At 42.1% G+C, this 22,888-nt stretch overlaps 1 protein-coding gene across 1 annotated transcript in view; it reads right to left on the reverse strand.

Annotated features, from left to right (window-relative positions):
* Positions 1-22,888, reverse strand: part of LOC145350212 (low-density lipoprotein receptor-related protein 1-like) — a 1,564,930-nt gene that overhangs the window by 1,254,539 nt on the left and 287,503 nt on the right. Inside the window, exon 2 of the mRNA XM_080199274.1 lies at positions 1,418-1,540. Within this exon, the coding sequence (XP_080055400.1) occupies positions 1,418-1,540 (123 nt within the window). The remainder of the gene's footprint in view (positions 1-1,417; positions 1,541-22,888) is intronic.

Raw genomic sequence — 22,888 nt, forward strand, 5'->3', positions numbered from 1 at the left:
TATCCTCCAGTCTTCCAGCACTATAGCTGTAGATAATGATGACATAAAGAGCAAAGCCAAAGGCTCTGCAATCTCCTCCCTAGCGTCCCAGAGAATCCTAGGATAAATCTCATCCGGCTCAGGGAACTTATCTACTTTCACACTTTCTAGAATTGCTAACACCTCTTCCTTATGTACCTCAATCCCGTCTAGTCTAAAAGCCTCTATCTCAGTATTCTCCTTGACTACATTGGCATTTTCCTGTGTGAATACTGATGAAAAATATTCATTTAGTGCTTCTCCTATCTCTTCAGGCTCCACTCACAACTTCTTACTACTGTCCTTGACTGGCCCTAATCATTCTTTTATTCCTGACATACCTATAGAAAGCTTTAGGGTTCTCCTTAGGAGAGATGTCACAGATTATCCCATTTCCAGAAGCTTTTTTACTCCATAAAGCCAATGCTCAGAATGGACCTAGCAAACCCAAATCCATTCTTCACTTGCAGCAAAAACCAAATTGAAAATCCAATTGAATCCAATTCAAGGTCTCAACAAGGAAAATAAGCAGGATCCAAGCTGACAAGATGAGGCATTGCACCCCATCTTGGGCTTGATCAGACGCTTGATCTTAGCCAAAAGGCTGAGAAGCAGCAAGAGTCACAGGATTATGATAAGATGAGAATATCCTGGCTGATATTTTCCCTTTTCATCTAAAGATCACCAAACACAAAAAAGGGTGTCTATGAAACTTCATTCCATAGTGAAAACACATTCACCTGATGAGTCAATAAGGAAGAGAGGAAGTAATTTAATAATGGATGGCTAGATTTGTGTCACCTCAATTTAGTTACTTCTGCAAAACAGCTAAATTTCCACCTGCAAACAGATTGATTCATTTGATGTGTCTGAAACAGCTCATTAAAGCATTTGCACCCAGTTCATTTAACGACAGCTCTTTCCATCTTCCAAAAAAATACTTCGTGCAAACTGCAATTTGTTATTTTAAAACTTTCAACTGTCAACTTTGATTAAACCAGCTTTAGATCCAAGTTTGATAGTTTTAGGCCAATTCAATTGCAGTCTGACTCAACCATCACTATTGTTCCCGCATTCTGATGACATCCACTAAATTCTAATTGTACTAATCTTATTAGTTAAAGACGCAAAAAAAGATTTCTTTTTAAATTAAATATTCAGTAGCCACATGTCGAATTAAATATACATCTTAAAGAAAAAACGTATGTTATAAAACTCCAACCACACCAGAACAAATTAACTAACGACAGTCAAGAGAAAGGAAGATTGGAATGCAGGTTTAAATCTCCTGTATAAGGTCAACTTAATTCTATACTGGACCACAGAAAATGTTAGCAAGTATTTTTTAAGCAATCTTTAAGCTTGCAGGCAGCGTTATCAGGATTGAAGATGGACTTACACTGATCAATGGACTCATCTGAATCATCAGAGCAATCTGGTTCACCATCGCATAGCCAGTTCAATGAGATGCAGGTCATCTGGTCATAGCAGCGAAATTCAGTTGGCCCACATGTTTTATGCTCTACAAATCAAAGCAAAAAAGGACTATTAATAACAGCAGTAATCCAAACATGTAGTTCAGGGGCTCAGAGCAATACCTATCTCCATTCATCCCAGCTTTCAAGACTGTTATCTTTGAAAATATATTTACACAGGGTCAGACTATCCAATTAGGTGACCTCAAAAAGAATGGGTTCAGCCAAGATTGTTATTTGAAAATCTATTCTGCAGTTTTGGCAAATACAAACTGTGTTTTCAAACTTTTGACGATCTAGCAGCTTGAATCCATATGAAGTATACAATGTCAGTCAACTAACTGCATTTGATGCTGACCATAATCAATCACATTTTAACAGAGAGATAAAGGATAAATTATAAAGTAATTGGTAAGTACAAAGGCTGTACATCAAAATCACCTAAAAGCTTTCTGGGAGAGCCAAAACATTCAAATTTACGGTTAAGGTTGGACATTACACCATGAGAGTACAGTTCTGTGGTTTCAGCTCCAATGTTATGGCCCTTATCGTATTCATGGCTGAGGGGGTAGTTTTTTGCACTATGCACAGAGTGCTGCCTGAGCTGAGAAAACCAGAATGCAGCTCTCCAGCTGCACAGATGGGTTTTCTCTCCAGGTAATCCAGTTCCCTGTGCACAAAACATTTGTAGGTATGGTCCACACTGACAAGTTGGTGGGACAGGGCCTGATAGAGTCAGCAATACCAGCCCTACAGAGATGGGTATGCCCTTTTTAAAGGGAGTCCCAATCTATGCATAACAAATGCATACCCCCACTCCCACCCCCAGACAGAAATGGGGAATACCAGCGTACCTCCCCATCCTTCATGGATAAGGGAAACAGCCCTCCCACAAGCATTTGGGAAACACCCCTTGCACAGTTATGGGGAACCCACATCCTCATAAGCACCAGGATGAGACAGCCACTGAATCTCTACAGGGGGCCAACCCCAGCACTGCCTTTGGCACCCTGGTGGTGTCAGAGGCAGTGGCAGGGCAATCCCTGAGCATGTATCCCCACCCCAGAGCAATGCTATGTGCCCTGGTGTGTTCTCTTTTGCTGCTTCACATTTTTGAAAAGTAGTTGCAAGCCTTGCCGACATGATGATAAGGGTGGGGAATTCAAAAGTTGGGGGATGATATGGCAGGGAAGCCTGCTAATCATATTAACATTTATTTAAATTGCATCAAAAGGATGGGAACCTTATGTTACCAGCGAGAGGTGGGGAAAAATTGGAAAATGAGATCCCACTGGCAAGGATACAAGTTTACACCATATTTATAGAGAAACTTTCAATTTGTATAAAAGGATCAGCAACTCTGCAGTTGAAGCAAAGTTTTGGTTTCCAGCTCTACTCCGAGAGATTCTCCCAGGTGTAACCTGTCAAGGGGTGAATAATTGGACAGAAGAACTGGAAGCAATAATGAGCAATTTAACATATCACTAGTGTGTACATGGTGACACTGTTGACCTGAACTGAGGAGGTCAGCACATTGAACTCCACCAGGCACAAGATGTAAAAACTCTCTTGTGATGTTTGTGTGGAAGACATACCCAATTTTCAAAAAGTACTTGTACAAAAGTATTTAAACATCAAGGACAATGTAAAACAATTAAATGAACAATGATTTTGTAAAGTAATTTCACTCACTTAATGGTTCTATTCTCTTACCCAGTTTACAATCGTACTAAGTTTGGCAAAAAGCGAACAATGGAATGAAAATTCGATTACAATTTCAATGGTGAAGGCAAAGTCACACAACAATGGATTACTGAAAATGTACTTGTGTGGTTTGCCTCATTGCGGTCTGCACATTACAATGCAGCTAACAAATGCTCCAAAATAGAAGATCCTTGTTTATGGAAGGGACATTTAAATTTTGGTTAATGAGCAATCATGCAACAATTGTTCATTTTTTTCAAAAATTCAACATTTAATGCCTCCCTTTTGGTTAGAAATGCCAGACTAACTGTGTCCACTACTTTAGAGAATGCTCAAAATGTTTTTGATAATTTAGATTGACATGCCAAGTAATTTTTCAATTTTGTCCAATGTGCAATCATCTCAATTTTTTTTAATGGACATGGGCACATCTTTCAAATGTTCAATGCAGATAGAGAGATTATCAGCCCCAGTGGGTTCAATTATGTCAGCTGCAGTTTACTTTGGAAAATGTTGAAATTTATTGCCCATTCCAACAAGCTCTTAAAATTGATCCACAGCCAAGGATTCTGGTGCTAAAACAGTTTCCATTCATCTGGGCCAAGTCCTGGTGATCTGGAACAGTTTTTGTTATTATCCATCCATGCGCTGCTCACTAGGTTTGTACCTCCATACACATGGTATTCAAAATTATCACCTATTTAGACAATCCAGCTTCTTTTATGCCCGTTTAGCAAAAAAAATTAATATTATTAATTTAACTAACATCTGTTGTATTACTTCATACGTGCCTGCACGCTATTGTAATGTAAAACTGTTTGACAGATCAAAGGTTAACGTGTGTCTGGAGAATACCATGGCCCATGGTGATCTGTAGAGTCACATGGTATTAGACTCAGAGAGAACACTCTGGAAGAAGCCTGCATGGAGAAGAACCATAATTGGTAATATCTCAGACTGTAACTAGTCAAAGCTTAACAATAAATTGTTGAGTGCGATCTTACTGGCTTGTCACATTGGTCATCAGTGTGGTGAGCCAGTAAAATCGTGAAAAGCCAAAGGTGAAAAACTGATTTCACGCCAGATTTCTCACCTCCTGGGACGATACCAGCCTTGAATTGCCGCGGCATTTTTGTCCAGGCTCACTTGCCTGAATGGCCTCATCAGTGTCAGTCCTCATTGTTGAGGATCACGTATGATGGGTATGGTATAGTATGGTCCCCAGCAATGGGGACCAGATGTGCAGGCCTTGCGAGTGTGACTACAGGCTATTGAGGACTCCTGGATGGCTGGGGTGGGGGGGTGGGGCGTGGAGTGACTTATAGGTAGTGCCAGTCTGGCACTGCCAGTCTAGGACCCTGAAAATGTCAGTCAGTCACACTTGCGTTGTCCACCGGGCACCCTAGAACTGCCAGACTGGCAACCTGGCAGTACCCCAGGGCACAAGGCAGTGCCAAGGGTTGGGGCCGAAGGGGAGGCAGCATGTGGGGAGCCATACACTCAGGGGGCCGCTGGGAGTGGGAAGGATGTTGATGTCCAGGGGAGTGACAAATCTCTCAAATCACTTTGCACTATTGTACTTACTGCATTGGGAAATCAAGCACAAACACAATGGCGTACTCTAGCAGTCATTAACTGGTTTTTCAGCATGCATAGACTGGCTGCTCCCCCTACCAGTGAGAGGTTAATGTCTGAGAACACGCCCAAAAAATGTGCGAAATTCTCTCCCGTTTTCACGCTCATTCGGCACTGAGAATTCTCTTAGTAAGAGTGCCCCCTTTGTGTTTGAACATACAAGTCTCATTGTTGAAACACCACAGCTGAACCCAATGTGGTGTTCAGCAGTGATATCATTACACAATAGCATATGCTGCTTTTTGTGGGAGAATTTCTTACTTCACTGTACTTTGTGTGAAAAATTCTTTCCCAATTTCTCAGGCCTTTAAAGGTGAGTGAAGCTTCCTGATGAACACTGTCAGAATTGCTTTTGCATGCACCTGTAAGTCATGCCTTCTCATTAAATGTTCACGTTATTGGAATTGTCCTCTTTGGGGTGTATAGTTAAATGATAATCATGCCTGAGACTGGGTGGTGGCAGTGCAAGTTGTGTGAAGAATGGCCAAGGAAGGGAGGAAAACTTAAAGGGGAAGGGTGGAGCAGTGGCTGAGTGAAAGTAGAAGGGATATGGCAGAACGTCCAGTTGCACTTTATGTATAGCGGCCAGATCTTTGACCTATGGAGGCGATGGCGGGGACGACAACTCCCTGCCTTCATAAGAATCAGTGAGCTCCTCATTGATGTACTAGTAATGAGATGAACAGCACAAGATTGCACATGGCTAGCCATCCTTGTCCCCAGCGGAAATCAATCCAACTTCTATTTTAGAGTGCGTTTGATGGTAGATGCAGAAGAATTTGGCCAAGTAACGTGCAGTGCCCAGAACAAAGTACTCAAATGTGATCTAACAGTTAGCAACACGTCTTCTCCTTTATGTTGAAGGATATGTTCTGCCCGTTGAAGTGGTGGAGACTACCTCGCTAAATATTTTTAAGACGCGGGTTGATGGGTTTTTGATAAGAGAGGGGATTAAGGGTTATGGGGAGAGGGCAGGAATGTGGAACTGAGCCACGACAGATCAGCCATGATCTTATTGAATGGCGGGGCAGGCTCGAAGGGCCAGATGGCCTACTCCTGCTCCTATTTCTTATGTTCTTATGTTAAGTTCTATGGGCTAGATTAGCCATGTTGTGGTGGGGAATATGAAAATTGCCATCACATTAGATAACCCCACATATTGTTGAGAGCCACAATGGTGAAAAAGTAAAGGTTTCTTCCTTATTTGTTGCATAGATTTGATTTGATTTATTATTGTCACAGGTATTAATATGCAGTGAAAAGTATTGTTTCTTGCATGCTATACAGGCAAAACATACCGTTTATAGAAAAGAAAACGAGAGAGTGCAGAATGTAGTGTTACAGTCATAGCTAGGTGTAGAGAAAGATCAACTTAATGGGCGGTAAGTCCATTCAATAGTCTGACAGCAGCAGGGAAGATGATGTTCTTGAATCGGTTGGTACGTGACTTCAGACTTTTGTATCTTTTTTCCGATGGAAGAAGGTGGAAGAGAGAATGCCCAGGATGCATGGGTTCCTTAATTATGCTGGCTGCTCTGCCAAGGCAGTGGGAAATGTAGATAGAGTAATAGATGGGAGGCTGGTTTGCATGATGGATTGGGCTACGTTCACAACCTTTTGTAGTTCTTTGTGGTTTTGGGCAGAGCAGGAGCCGTACCAAGCTGAGATACAACCAGAAAGAATGTTTTTTATGGTACATATGTAAAAGTTGGTGACAGTCATAGGCGACATGCCAAATTTCCTTAGTCTTCTGAGAAAGTAGAGGCATTGGTGGGCTTTTTTAACTATATAGTGTCGGCATGGGGGGGGGGGGGGAGAAACAGGACAGGTTGTCGGTGATCTGGACACCTAAAAATTTGAAGATCTCGACCCTCTCTACTTTGTCCCCATTGATGTAGACAGGGGCATGTTCTCCTTTATGCTTCCTAAAGTCAATGACAACCTCCTTCATTTTGTTCACATTGAGGGAGAGATTCTAGTTGTAGCACCAGTTCACCCAATCCTCTATCTCAATCCTGTACCCTGTCTCGTCATTGTTTGAGATCCGACCCACTACGGTGGTGTCGGATCTCAAACTTGAAAATTGTATTGGAAGGGAATTTGGCCGCACAGTCATAGATACACAGGGAGGATAGTAGAGGGCTGAGAACACAGTCTTGTGGGGCACTGGTGTTGAGGATGATTGTGGAGGAGGTGTTGTTGCCTATCCTTACTGATTGTGGCCTGTGAGTTAGGAAATTCAGGATCCAATCGCAAAGGGAGGTGCCAAGGCCCAAGTCACGGAGTATGGAGATGAGGTTCGTGGGAATAATTGTGTTGAAAGCTGAGCTGTAATCAATAAGTAGGAGTCTGACATAGGTGCCCTTGTTATCTAGGTGTTCCAGGGTTGAGTGCAGGGCCAGGGAAATGACGTCTGCTGTTGTTTATCTCCTGTAATTGCTCTGTGAATAAGTGTCGTATCATCCAAGCAGGGCTGTCAACGCTATATACATCGCATGCATTTGCTGCAAACGAACATGTTGAAGCATTGTGGATTTTCGTTTTTGCCGACAGTTAAAACAATTCATTTTGTTCACAGCCTTCGAAGTTAATACACAAAATGATTGAACCTTTGGCTTGCGCTTTTTGCTTTTTATGTCCTTTAAAATAAAATCCATAATGGACAAGGTCCTAGCAGGAGTTACTCTTGGGGAGAGAAAGAAGGCGGTGCTCAACGCAGTTTTAAATTTTAGGTGGAAAATTACCTTCTGATGAGAACCGGGAAGATGACGTGCGGCCGATATTCTTCCTAAAGATTCTACTAGCTTTTCTTTTTCGAAGTATAAGCAACCAATTTAGTTAGATTGTCAACTGAGCAGGCACTCTCAAACCAACTCAGCAAGGCATGTTCCAACAACATGAAGTTCGCTTCACTCTCCTTTTTCCATTCCAAGCTTTTTGCCTTGTGATGCCATTCATCCATAATTTTTTATCTTTACTTTTGACTGTGCAACATTTCCGCGGCTGTGATAAATCAAACCATTTAGCGATTTCAGTCTGGAAAACCTTCGGGCCCATTCAGCATCGCAATTATTTTCAACTTATCAGCATGACGAATGGCCATCTACTATAGGAGGTGGCTTCCCATTATTTATAGAGACAGAGGCCTCGGATTTAAAATATAGAGGTCAAGCAACCTGACCTCAAACTGACCCGATTTTTGTCCCATTTATGTTTTTACAAATAAGAACCATCGCCAAGACTCCCAGATAGGAGCCTAATTAAGATTCAACATAGCTTAAATGTAGGTCAAGGGGAAGACCTACACTTCTCCCACTCCGTATATGCCTGTTGGAGGCAGGAGTGCTCTGCCAAGCCTCACGTGAAAACCTATGGATACCTCTCCCCACCCAGCCCCGATTATAGCTGGAACTTTTGTCTCCTCCATCCAAGACATAATTAGGAACTTCCCTCTCCTCCTACTGATTGCTATGCATCACTTGGCACTCTTGTCCAGAAACCTGGCTAACGCTTGAGAAATAGTATTTTATGAGGTGAAAATGACAAAGAGTCACTGTTAATGAGTAATTTCTGCACCTCAACAAAAATGCTTGTAAAAAGAATTTAACAGGCTAATTAAAAGGGTTGAACACGTCAACTTTACTGAGGCAGCACACTTAAAAAGAACAAATCCAGACTTTAGCAATTTATTTTAACATCTTATTCATTTAACAATGACAGTTGTGCAAACGCCTCAATTTTAAATTTCTCATCCTCATTTTCAAATATCTCAATAGCTTCTTGAACATCCCCCAATGGCTCGATCCCACGGTCCAACCTGATCCTCCTCCCACAAAGCCCATTCCAGTCCCTCCCACAAACCCCAAGGCCTGACCTGACCAGACTTGACCTGACCGTCCCCCATTGCAAGCTCAGAGGTCTGATTCTATACCCTCTCCCTGGGCTAGACCCTGAGATTGGACCAGACCTCCCTCCCCAAGATCCCAACCTGATCAACAGCCCACTTCCCCGTTCCCACCTTCACAGAGGCCTGACTCAACCCCTCTGTTCCCATGGCCCAATCCCAAGTGCCAGCCCCGAGATCTGGTTTCCCCAAAACATGAAGTCCTCAGGCCCGACATTCCACCTCTTATCCAAGGCCCATCTCTACCAATCTCCCTTCTCAAGGTTCAACACACCCTGAGGATCACCCCAAAATCCCTGCACCCCAAAATCATTCCCACTTACCTACTCTCTAGCCAGTCAAGGGCCCTTTAATCTCTGCTGGACATTAAGAAAGTGGGTGTGCCTTCTTGAATCCAACAAAGCAGCATTCAACTTTACTCCATTGTCTGGGTTACACCCATTTTGAGTCAGCACGTCAGGTGGGAAAGAATTGAAAAAAAAACAGAACAGTTTGGCCGACATTCTCCCGTCTCGCCTGCTGCGGGAATCACAGCAGGCGAGACAGAAAATTTGGCAGACCATGCAAAGGCCTGTGGGAATTTCCGGCGTTGGGGCATGCACAACCAGAGAATCCTGCCCTCTGAGTGGAATGGTAATCCAACTCTGATTGACAAAAGGCCTGAACTTTCTGGAAGTGGCAATTATTCATTGAAGTGGGTTTGACTTCAGCAGGCTTTGGACAGTTGGGTTTGGGTCATGTAAATTATTAACCTGATGCATTTTGACAGTCTGCATTCTCAACTGGATAAAACGTACTTTCAGCTGAGGAATTCATCAATCTTAGCCTGGGTATAAATTGTAGTTGACATTGTAATCCTTATTTTATAACAAAATCTACACATAAAATAAGATAGACAAAAGCTAATTTGACTTCATTTGTAGCTGGTGTCTTAGCTATAATCATCAGGTGATTCATCAGTTTAATTTATTATTTCAATATAATCTTCACAACTTTATCCCCGTTTTGACTGTTGTCTCAAGAGTGACAAATTAGTTTCGATTGGGAAATGAGTCACCGGCTGGAATTTTACCAGCATATCCACCCCAGAATTGGGGCAGCTGAGGCTTACAGAGTGAAATTCTCAGCCTCGGGGCAGGATTTTAAGAGTCTCACCCGAGCAAAGTTATAAAATCCCGACCATCACCTTTTCCCTGTTAAAACCATAAGATCGTAGGACATAAGAACAGAAATAGGCCACTCAATCCATCTGCTGTGCCATTCGATCATGGCTGATATTTTTCTCATTCCCATTCTCCTGCCTTTTCCCCATAACCCCTGATTCCCCTACAAGACCATAAGGCATAGGATGAGTTGTAAATGGTGACCAGAAATGGTTCAATTCTGGAGCAAAGAGATGTTGAAACTGAATAAACGTTCAAGAAGTTGGTTAGTATTGTTTCCTTTAAAGACAATGGCCAGAATTTTATGCACAAATTATGTGTACTGCAGGCTGAACCAGAAGCAGCTGTGTTCCCTGGTCCTGCATGACATCAGTTAACAATCTCGATGTTATGCCACTTAAATAGCAGCCAGTGTGAAAAGCATCTGGAAAGGGTAAGCAAGGTTGGCAGGAGGGTGGTGGGCTCGGGGTCCAATGGAAGCAGCCATGAAGTTTAAAGTTAGCTGTCAGAACACAACAAAGGAGGTAGAAGGAACTCTCCATCATGCCAAGACGACACCACATGCAGGAGGGCACTTCAGGTGGGCAGCAAGCCTTCGGTTTTTCTGATCAGCGTCTGTGAACACTTATGGAGATGGTGACAGCCACGAGGGACATTGTTGTGCTGTGAAATGGAAAGCTGAGACTACTCCACCTCACCAAAGGAGGCCTGGGCAAAGGGAGCAGTTGAGATCAGCAGGCATGACCTGGTCTGGCACATTTGGATACAGTGGCATTGTCCAGGATGGGGAACTGATGGTGGGTGCCTATTCTTAGTTGCACTCAAAGGCGTGGGATTCAGATCTCAGAAAAAAAAGCTGTGTCTGTATGTGTTAAGGCAGGAGAGAAAATCGGAAGTCCCAAGTTCATCAAAGTACTCATACATGCACTGACCTCAAGAGTTTACTGTCAGTGTAGGAGATGAATGCAACACCCAGACTCTCAGTGGTTTCCCATCCATCAGTAATGAGCAAGGGGGTCCAGGTCATAATGGCAGATGAGCAGCCTGCCATTGCTGTTGTCTCCTGTTATAGCATCCAGACAGGGGCAGCATCTCCTCAGCCTCTCTGCCAGTCACTGTACCATCCTTAGAGTGTGCAGCGACTGAGGAGTGCCTAGAAATGTCATTGAGCGCACCCTCTCAGGTACCCCACGGCCAGAGCATGACTGCCAAGGTCATCCATGCAAACCGAAGACCACAGTTAGCAACCTGCCGCTAATGCCGCCATCAGCGAGGGGGAGATGCCAAGACAAGGCACCCACAAACCTAAACTTAAGACACAAGGAGAAAAAGCAATTGGTTTGCACAGGTGATTTATGCTCATGTGTTTAGTTGGCTGTTACTTTTACTTCAATATCATAAACAGACACAACTTCCTTGCTCACTAGCTTTGAGTGTCCTATGTATTCGATGGGTGTTTGCCTCATCAATGCCTGACAGAAAGCATTTGGGGCAGTGATGTGACATTGGGCTCATGGAATAATTATGCACGAGGTATCTGGGAAGAAGGCAGTGCCCTTGTTCTCAGGTGGAAGGCAGGCCTTAGCAGTTTAATTGAAGAAATGCTGAATCAAGGCCCCCCTGGTGCCCCTGCTTCCCTTAAGGTTCCTCATTCCAACCTCTTTGTCTTCGCCATCTGCTGCCTGAGCTCTGCATTTCAGGCTTCATTGGATTCTTCCTCTGGGGCTGGTGCATCTGTCTTAGTGTCCTCCTCGTCCTGTGGCTCCCCCCTCCTCCGTCGAGAGAGAGCTAAGTTATGCAGAGCACGGCGGACAATGATGATGAGTGACACACACTGTGGCAGATATTGTGGGGGCACTGCCAGAGTGGTCCGGGCATCAGAACCTCATTTTAAATGGACCAAATTGTCCTCTCCATCAGCACCCTTGTGGAGATATGGCAGAGATCATTTCTTTCCTTTACCTGTGTCCTCAAGAACCTAAGTGATATCATCAATCAGCCATCTTTTCAAGAGATACTTCTTGTCACGAAGCAACTATCCACCGAGGTGAACTTGAACCGTGAACAACCTTTGCACTTGTGAGTATGTAGGTAGCATGAGAACTGCCAGGGTACCTGGCACAAACATGTGGGATTGTATCCCATGGTCAGAAACTATCTGAACTTTCACAAAATGAAACCCTTTCTTATTGATAAAGGCACCTGGCTGGCGGCTGGTGCTTTGATGGCCATGCAGATGTGAGGAAAATCTACAATTGCAACAAAGCTTCTTGGCCACTCAGTCTGGCTGACTTTACCCAGTCTGAAATGGATAAATATTCTCACCTGAAGAACGCGTCACTCACCAGCTTAACATAGCTGTACGCAGCTGACTGGAAGACTCTGCAAAGGTCACCCACAGAGCCTTGAATGATCCAGAGCCATTAAATTTAAATGCCACAGTGACCTTGATGGCCTTGGGTACTGGGTGCCTGCTCATACAACTGGAGGCTGCCTCTTGCCCAATTATTTAGCAAATGGTCCCTTGGATGACAAAACAGCAAAAATGGATTGGCTGCTTGCCCGTGATGCCCAATCTAAAAATAAGAAACATCACAAATGCACAATGTTGAGGTGCTTGCCCGATGTCTTCTTGCACAATTTTATATGCTTCTGGGTCAGGTGTGCATGTGTCTGCCCACTCAGGCAATATAAAAATTCTGCCCAATAGGTCAACTATTGCTAAAGAGGGGATCCTAGCATTGTTTTGTTGGAGGAAGCAGGAAGAGATGAGAGCCTACATAAAGCACACTTTTCCCCAACAAACTCAAATGTGAAGCGCTTATTTTCTCAATCATTTTATAGCTAATTCATTTGCTATTTCAGCATGATTTCAAATACCTGGTTGAAAAAGGAATAGTCTGCAGCCAACAAGGACAGATAATTTTGAATTATGCTATGTAAAATCTGATCAGATGAGCTTTGAGGTTTGTGAACTGACACATTTGATGTTCTCAGAGACAGATGCATGTAGTGATAGCAGCAGAAAGTAAATCTTTCTTCTTCAGAGGGATGACAACAGGGGTGGAATTGTTAAAGTCAATAATGTCAAGTCAGCCAAGACAGAAGCTCCTTTCCAGATGATATTGTGTAGATTTTATTTGATAAATAGAGATGGAAACCGAATCTTATTTTTTAGTTCTAAGAGCTCCCTCAATAGTAAACCAAATAGTACATGGGCAGCACAAGTTGAGTGCTCAAAATCATAATTTGTTTTAAGGAGGATGCAGATGCATCCACTCAAAATTTGTCATTAGTAGTAAAACTATAGAAACACTAGCATTAACACACACAGGTGAAAATTTCTGATGCATCTCAGCTATTCATTTTCACAGAATTTCATTAGTTACTTTAATTAATTCCAATTTGAAAATTATTGAAGCACATTTTTTCATATTACAGTATCAAATATACAAATAAATTTTTACTCCATGCAACTATAATCAACAATAAAAAAACACACCATATCACACCAAGTAAGAAATGTTATAGGCAATGATAGCAAGCCTTTAGGAGTGCTTTTTTTAAAAAGATACTTTTCTTTTCATCTGGAATTGTTATTCAGGAGATTGACAGTTAACATACACGGTCAATGTGATAGTCTGAAGTTGCTTCACTTGCCTGAGGGGGTCGGAGTGATTCTATTTTCGCTTATTGGCTCTGAGTTTTATTAATCTTTCTTGCTTTTCCAAGAGATTACATGACTTTGTGATGGTGGATGCGAAGGAGTGGGTACACTGATGTAGGAGTGTCTCATGATAGCCCAGCCAATATCAGTGTGGCGCAGGCTAACTGGATCAGCTGATCTCTTGCTGTGTCATTTTTGTACATTCAAATGCACTCTAAAGCTACCATGAAAGATGGCTTTAAAATACACAAGTTTTGTATTTTCATGGTCAAGATCCCCATGAAATTCAAAAATTTCTATGCATCTCAATTATTTCTGCAGACTGTTAAATTGAAGTCAATACCACAGCAAAAATTATCTTCATCAGTGACAATCTTCGAAGAAGAACAGTCAGGATCACCATGACAAATCTGAGTACATGCAATAGTTTATGAATGAAATCGGAATTTTTTTTGTTCAGTTAATTTTAATGACAACCTTCTGCAGTGTTAAAATCTTCTGACTTTTCACTGAGCACCTGGTTAATTATTTCAGAAGCATAAAATGATTATGGTGGATGAGTCATGATTAGTTGTTTCTTACTGCTAATGACATTATGCTTTGAACAATTCAATGTTATAATAATGTGACACCGTAAAATATGTAAGCCTATAGGAACACGGCAGTCAACATGCATTCAGCAAAGCTCCACAGAAACCACTGAGTTAATTTACCTTTGACAATGATGGTGAGGGATAAATATTTGTCAGAGTACAAGGGCAACTGACCCATTCTCCTTCAAATAGTACCATTGAGATGCTTTAATATGATTTGACTTATTATTGTCATATTATTTTTTTATTTATTAGTCTCAAATAAGGCTATTTTAACAATGAATGCAATGAAGTTACTATGAAATTCCCCTAGTCGTTACACTTTGGCACCTGTTCGGATCAATACATCTAACCAGCACGTCTTTCAGACTGTGGGAGGATGCAAAGGACATCCACAAGACACAGGGAGTCTGCACACTGCAAACTGCACACAGAGAGTAACCTAAGTCAGGAATTGAACCCGGGTCCTTGGCGCTGTTAGGCAGCAGTGTTAACCACTGTGCCACCATGCTGTCCATATATTGGGATGCAGTGAAAATATTGTTTCTTGCACTATTCATTCGTGGGACATGGGCGTCGCTGGCTGGCCAGCATTTATTGCCCATCCCTAGTTGCCTTTCAGAAGGCGGTGGTGAGCTGCCTTCTCAAATTGCTGCAGTCCATGTTCTGTGGGTTGACCCACAATGCCATTAGGGAGGGAATTCCAGGATTTTGACCCAGCGATTGCGAAGGAACAGTGATATATTTCCAAGTCAGGATGGTGAGTGGCTTGGAGGGGAACTTGCAGATGGTGGTGTTCCCATTTATCTGTTGCCCTTCGAGATGGAAGTGGTTATGGACTTGGAAGGTGTTGTCTTTGGTGAATTGCTGCAGTGCATCTTGTAGATGGTACACACTGCTGCTACTCAGCATCGGTGGTGGAGGGATTGAATGTTTGAAGATGTGGTGCCAATCAAGTGGGCTGCTTTGTCCTGGATGGTGTCGAGCTTCTTGAGTGTTGTTGGAGTTGCAACCATCCAGGTAAGTGGGAAGTATTCCATCACACTCCTGACTTGTGTCTTGTAGATGGTGGATAGTCACTGGGGAGTCAGGTGGTGAGCACTCACCACAGTATTCCTAACTTCCGACCTGCCCTTGTAGCCACTGTGTTTCTGGTCAATGGTAACCCCCAAGGATGTTGACAGTGAGAGAGATTCAGTGAAGGTTACACCATTGAATATGAAAGGAGTGGTGATTAGAGTGTCACTTATTGGTGATGGTCATTGCCTGGCAATTGTGTGGCGTGAATGTTATTTGCCACTTGGCAGCTCAAGTCTGGATATTGTCCAGATCTTGTTACACTTGAACATGGACTGCTTCAGTATCTGAGGAGTCACAAAAGGTGCTGAACATTGGCAAACATCCCCACTTCTGACCTTCTGATGGAGGAAAGGTCATTAATGAAGCAGCTGAAGATTGTTGGGCCTGGGACACCACCCTGAGGAACTCCTACATAGATATCATGGAGCTGAGATGACTGGCCCTCCACACCACAACCATCTTCCTATGTAGCAGGAGAGCGTTTGCCCTCTGATACCCATTGATTACAGTTTCGCCAGGGTTCCTTGATGCCACTCAGTCAAATGTGGCCTTGATGTCAAGGGCTGTCACTCTCATCTCACCTCTGGAATTCAGCTCTTTTGTCCATGTTTGAACCAAGGCTATAAGGAGGTTTAAGAGATTAGGAGTTGAGTGACACTAGAAAAACTCAAACTGGGCGTTATTGAACAGGTATTACTGAGTAGGTGTTGTTTGATAGCACTGTTGATCTTCCCTTCCATCACTTTTCTGATGATTGAGAGTAGACTGATTGGGCAGTAATTGGCCAGGTTGGATTTGTCCTGTTTTTTGTGCACATGATATACATGGGCAAGTTTCCACATTGTTGGTAGATGCTAGTGTTGTAACTGTACTGGGAGAGCTTGGCTAGGGGAATGGCAAGTTCTGGAGTACAAGCTTTCAGTTCTATTGCCGGAATGTTATTAGGGTTCATAGTCTTTGCAGTATCTAGTGCCTCCAACCATTTACATAAGATGTGGAGTGAATCGAATTGGCTGGAGACTGGCACCTGAGATGCTGGGGACCACTGGAGGAGGCTGAGATGGATCATCCACTCGGCACTTCTGGCTGAAGATTGCTACAAATACTTCAGCCTTATCTTTTGCACTGATGTGTTGGGCTCCTCCATTATTGAGGATAGGGATATTTGTGGAGCCTCCTCTTCCAGTGAGTTGTTTAATTGTTCACTGCCATTCTCGACCAGATGTGGAAGGACTGCAGAGCTTAGATCTGACCCCGTTGGTTGTGGGATTGCTCTGTCTTCCATTTGCCAATTTGTTTGGTAGCTTCACCAGGTTGACACCTTATTTTTAGGTATATCTGGTGCTGCTCCTGACATGCCCTCCTGCAGTTTCCATTGAACCAGAGTTGACCTCCTGGCTTGATGCTAATGGTTAAGTGGGGGATATGCCAGGCCATTAGGTTGCAGACTGTGCTGGAGTACAATTCCACTACTGTTGATGGCCCACAGTGCTTCATGGATGCCCAGTCTCGAGTTGCCAGAACGGTTTGAAGTCTGTCCCATTTAGCATAGTGATAGTGCCACACAAAATGAGGGAGGTTATTCTCAATGTGAAGGTGGGACTTCATCTCCATAAAGACTGTGCGGAGGTCACATACTGTTCATAAAATACATGGGGAAAAGGAAAAGGAAAGGGTGCAGAATATAATGTTGCAGGTAGGGCGAAGAGAAAGATCAGTTTAATATATGATATGATAGGACCATTCAGAAGAAAGCAGGGAAGAAGCTGTTCTTGAGTCTGTTTAGTACATGTTTTCAGACTTTTGTGTCTTTTTCCAGTGAGATGCTTTATATTCACCTGAGCAAGAACACTTCTTCAGCAGTGCAGATTTCTCTCAGGTTGTCTGCTAGAAAATGAGTTGAATCCACAAACTTCTGACTTGGAAGCATCACTGATCCACTAAACTGAGATTGACATCTTATAAATGAAACACTTTGCCAGTTGCAATAGTGATGTTGCACTTGACTGATCAGGTATGAATAGACAGATAATAATCAGACATAAATGAAGTAACTGCATCATACACGATATTTGCAGTAACACAAAAAAACAAGGGTATGTTCCAGTCACTATATTAAAAATACCTACACTTCCAAAGTACCTAATAGGCTGTGAAATTCTTTGCAACATCTGGAAATCATTGAACATATTATTTAAATGTGGTTCTGTTTTTCTACATGAACCAATCACATAAAAATCATTTATATGCCCTTGCTTTCATTAAAAATGTAAGTTGGAACCAAAATTTCCTCCCATCCTCCTCTGCTTTGCTCCAATATTGATGGCCATACATTCCGTTGCCTTGGTCTAAAATTGTCTCCTTGAATTTCCACATGACCACGTTCTTCTCTCCATGCAGACTTTTCTTTAGTTTTGAAGATTTTAATCTTTGATTAAGCTTTGGGTCAATGTGTCCATTCTCTGCCAAGTTGCTCTATATTCAAAGTAATTTTGTGCTCAATATTTCTATTTATGGAGCCCAAGTTCCCATACGCTTTGTTAACCACTCTCTCAATCTGTTGTGCCACCTTTAAAGAACTATGCACGTGCACCCTGAGGTCACTTTGTTGCTAAATACACTTCAAAACAGCACCATCAAGTCAATTTTGTCTCCCCCTTCCACTTAAATGCATCACTTCACACTTCTCAATATTAACTTCCATTTACTTGTTTGTCCCTTCTGCTAGGCTTACTTTGCCTTGTTGCAGGTATAATTGGCATAATTGTGATTGCTGCCACACCTCCAAATTTGGTATAATCAGCAAACTTTGAAATGTTACTCTTATCAATGTCTTGGATGTTGGAGTATGTATCAAAAAAAATGCTGTGAAGATAGCAGTGATCCTTGGGGGACATCACTGTCTATTGCATTCCAGTTTGAAAAACATCCACTTATCACAATTTCTTGTTTGCTCTCCTTAAATCAATTTTTTTTTAATCCAACCTGACCCTTCGATTCCATGAACCTCAATTTTGTTGAGTAGCTTTTCAAGTGGCACTTTGTCAAAGGATTCCTTAAAATCCATTTAGACAACATCAATTGCTTTCCCTTCATCAATCTTCTCACTTAGGTTGGCATAGTGTCACAGTGATTAGCACTGCTGCCTTACAGCACCAAGGACCTAGGTTCAATTGCTGTCTTGGGTCACTCTGTGTGGAGTCTGCATGTTACCCCTCCCTCTCTGTGACTGCGTGGGTTTCCTCCAGGTGCTTTGGTTTCGTCCCACAGTCCAAAAGACATGCTGGTTAGGTGCATTGGCCATGCTAAATTCTCCCTCAGTTTACCTGAACAGGTACCGGAGTGTGGTGAATAGGGAATTTTCACAGTCACTTCATTGCAGTGTAAATGTAACTTTGTTTGTGATACGAATAAATAAACTTAATTCATCGAAAAATTGAATTAGATTAATCAAGTGCAATCAGCCTTTTTCAAATACAGTCCAGCTCTCCTCAATTGATTCAAACCTCTCCAAGTGGCTGTTAACCTTTTCCTTGACTATTATATCTAAAATATTACTCACCACTGCTGCTGAGCTGACCTGCTCATAGTTCCTAGAAATATCATTACACCTATTCTTGAATATTGGCATCACATTTGTCATTCTCCAACCTTCCGGTACCTTTCTCGTATCTAGAGAAGATTGGGAGATTCTGGCAAGTTTTGCGACTTCCCTTGGTGAAGTAGAATGCAAATCACCTAGACCAGGTGACTCTCAGCAGAGCCAGCCCTTCTGTACATCTTCTGGAACAATTTTCTCTCCTTCCACCACCTCTATCATCTCTGCTTCTCCTGATTCTTCTTTCATGTCCTCTTCTTAAGTAAATATTGGCACAACAAAATAACGTACTCCAGCCTTACCCTGTGCCTCTAGGCATATATCACCCTAATTGCCCCAGCTAGGTCTAACACTGCCTTTCACTGCATCTCTTCATGCCAGTTAAGAATTGTTGGTTCCCTTTTATGTTAATTTGTCATTCTTCTATTTTCCTCTCATTTTCATCTTCACTTTCCCTCCCACTGCATTGTACTTTGAATATGAGAATTGGGGGGTGGGGGGTGGTGGAGGAATAAAAACTATTGCATTAGGAAATCATTAGAACCTTTTTATTGCACCTTGCTCTGGAAAGACAAAACCATTTGATCACATAGGCTTCAGAGTGCATCTCTGTAGATGTTTTCAACATTGTGGACTTGGATGATGGCATATGAGAGTCTGACCTCTATTATGGAAGGAAGGTACAGACACTTGAGAATTCATGACTTTGTGAGGAAACTGCGGGGGTAGATGGCAAAGAGGGCAGTGAAGCAAGTTACTTGGTTTCATAGCTTTTCATTTAGCTTACTCAGTTGATGCCTTCTATTTTTATGCCTGCTGGCTGATGTTGTTTTAGCTCCATTACCTTCTGTTATATATTGCTGTATTATCTGTAAATAACTAGAAATTACTTGGCTAGGAACTAATGTTTCATAAGTGTTGGAGCAGGCCACATTTCACAGCTGCACGAGAGACTGAAGTGAGATGTATTGAATGGTTGTGTGCAGCTCACTTCAGTGCCTCGTGCAGCTGTGAAATGTGGCCCCTTCAAACACTATAAAACATTAGTTCCTCTAGCTAAGTACTTCCAGGCTATTTATAAATAATGCAACAAGGTACAACACTTCCCTTTCCGTTCCTCTGCCTCAAAGTGGGAATGGAAAGAATTTCCCCACTTCATTATCATCATCCTCTTCTGCTTTGGAAAGCATTAATCCTTCTTGTACGATACTACACTGAATAAACCAAGTGACAAAAATTCGAGAGACTGTTAACAGATGATAGTGGAGCTTTGTCAGCCTTATGCAAGCTGTAAAATTAAATTCAAAATGCCTATGGTCTGTTCTATTAAATCCATGTAGGCTTATGTATTATTTATATTTGCTCTCCATTTCTGTCCCTTGATACCTTACTGGAATCATAAATCATGACTATGGGGATATCCATGATTACTAATCAACCATCATGATAAATACCTCTGTGCCCTCAAGGCTGGTATGGTAGAATCAAGATTGATAAAACGGTCATGACAGCTTCCTGGGTGGTAAGCATTTTTTTTTACATGATTAGGTGATTGGTGTCACACACCGGCTAAACATTTAGTCAATGAAAACCATCCTCTATTTATAAAAATTTGAGGGAGATGTCATATTAAACATTCAATGCCACATGTGTCACGTTCATTGCTCCTTGCACCAGTAGGAATGCTACCAATCTACGCAATTAAACTGCCCACCTTCTCTCATTTGTTTTGCAGGCTCCACAAAATTGATAAATTTTGAGGTTTGTCTGAAAAGAGCTTCAGTGACCTTCTTTATACAGGGCCTGCTCAATGTGACAATTATTAGCCCCTCCCCAAAGAAGGGGTGCAAAGCAGCCTGCAAAGCAAAGCTGGCAAAGATGGTTACATAAATCCAAATAAGCCCATCTAAGTCTGCAAATCCCTTAGATTGGCTGCTCATGCATTAGAAATGAAAGAAAACACTTTTATGTTTCTCATTCTAAGTATCTCCAATTTAACTTCTTCCAAGTCCTGTTTCCCCTCCTCTTCAAAACACAGAATAAGAAATTCCCAACCAAGAATCCATTTCTCCAGTCCAAAGACTGATCAGTTTCTGAGCCCATCATCAAAAGTAGGAAGCAAAAAAAAAGAGAATAACGAAACAAAATAAAAACTGATGTAAAACAGTGTTTTACAGAGTTTAAGATATCAAAGCCAGAATTTTACTGCCCCGCCCAGCCCTGGAATCGGAGTGGACAATGGGAAGGTCCACTGACCTCAGGCGGGATTTTACGGTTTCGGGATAAGCGGGACTATATATAAAGTCCCACCCCAAAAATAGGGTGGTCTCCTCAATGCAGCATCCACCCTTGTTGTGCAAGTGTGGTTCTCATTTCTGAGAAAAGGGGAATATAAAACCCAACACTCAGAAAGAAGGCACATAGCTTTCCGCAAAATTGCAGATTGTAGGAATCAGTCTCTCCATAGACATGTACACATGGAATGTTTGAAAATATAAGGTTATTGGTCTGTAAACAGACAGCTGAATTAGGAATGTGGTATAAATTATTGAAATCTCAAGTGAGAGAAAGCTAAAATTTAGTTCTCATAATCAAAGTGCCTGTCGGAAAAATAGAATGCTGTGGATACTGGAAATCTGAACAGAAAGCAGAAAATGTTGGAAATACTCAGCAGGTCTTCAGGCACCCCAGTGGAGGGAGAAACAGAGTTATGATTTCAGATTGTCAATCTTTCATCAGATCAGGGTAAAGTTAGAGGTGGAATAGATTTTCAGCAGGTGGGATGAAGACAAAAGGAAGATTTCTGATAGGCTGAAAGACAGACAAGATTGTTTGTCAACAGAATTCATTTTGCAGGGTCAAAATGGAATGGTGATGAGGCAGGCAAAGATAGAAAGAAATAAAAAGGTGTGTCTGAAGCAGCTGTTCTACCATCTGAAAGCAAGAATATAAGAAAAATTGACATAATAAAAAATGGGGGAGGGGGGCTGCAGAGCTTACGATTTGAAATTGCTGAACTCAGTGCCACGTTTGGAAGGCTGTAAATCAAAAGATGTGCTGTTCCTCAAACTTAAGTGGACTTTTACTGGAACAAAGCAAACAGGCCAAGGGCAGATGTGCCAGTATAAGAACGAGAGAATTAAAATGACAGGCCACCTGGTCTTACTTGTGGATTGAATAGAAGTATTCCACTAAGTGGTCACTCAACCTGCATTTGAAAGTAAATGACAGCATCATGTGATCAGCAAGTACAAGAAACTAAATTGAAAGAAGCACAAATAAATCACTGCTTGATCTGGAAGGAGTAAAGCCTACAGGCTGAAAACCTATATGGCAAGTACATGCAGAATCACAGAATACTACAATGCAGAAGACTTCGACTCATCGCGTATGCACCAATCCATGAAACGTTCTGATCTGCCCACCTAATTGTACTTGCCAGCACTTGGCCAATAGCCTTGAATGTTATGGCATGTCAAGTACTCATCCAGGTATTTTTAAAAGGATGTAAAGCATCCCACTTCCACCACCCTCCCAGGCAGTGCATTCCAGACCGTCACTACCCTCTGGGTAAAAATGCTTTTCCTCAAATCCCCCCTAAACCTCCCACTCCTCACTTTTAACTTGTATCCCCTCGTAACTAACCCTTCAATTAAGGTGGACAGCTGCTCCCTATAAACCCTGTCCATGCCCCTCACAACCTTGAACACCTCAATCAGGTCACTCCTCAATCTTCTCTGCAAAAATGCGATTGTTGAGAATGAAAAAATGGGGCTCTTATATTTCAGGTCAACTTATACACTGCAATCTATGGTATTGAATCAATACTCATAATATCGTTCAGAAATCAGAAATAATTTTCTGGAATATATGGACTGCAGTATTTATTTTGGGTCTCATGTTTTTGTTACAATCTTATGCCTGCAAACTTACATATCCCTTCAAATTCTCAAGTAACATACGAAGGGAGCTGGTTTTAAAAGTACTTCAATAAATGCCAAAAAGGATATTATACTGAATATGCTATGAATATGCTAATAGTTCGCAATGT

The sequence above is a fragment of the Carcharhinus amblyrhynchos genome, chromosome 11 (genome assembly GCF_965287045.1).
Source record: "Carcharhinus amblyrhynchos chromosome 11, sCarAmb.v2.hapA, whole genome shotgun sequence".
Classification (NCBI taxonomy): domain Eukaryota; kingdom Metazoa; phylum Chordata; class Chondrichthyes; order Carcharhiniformes; family Carcharhinidae; genus Carcharhinus; species Carcharhinus amblyrhynchos.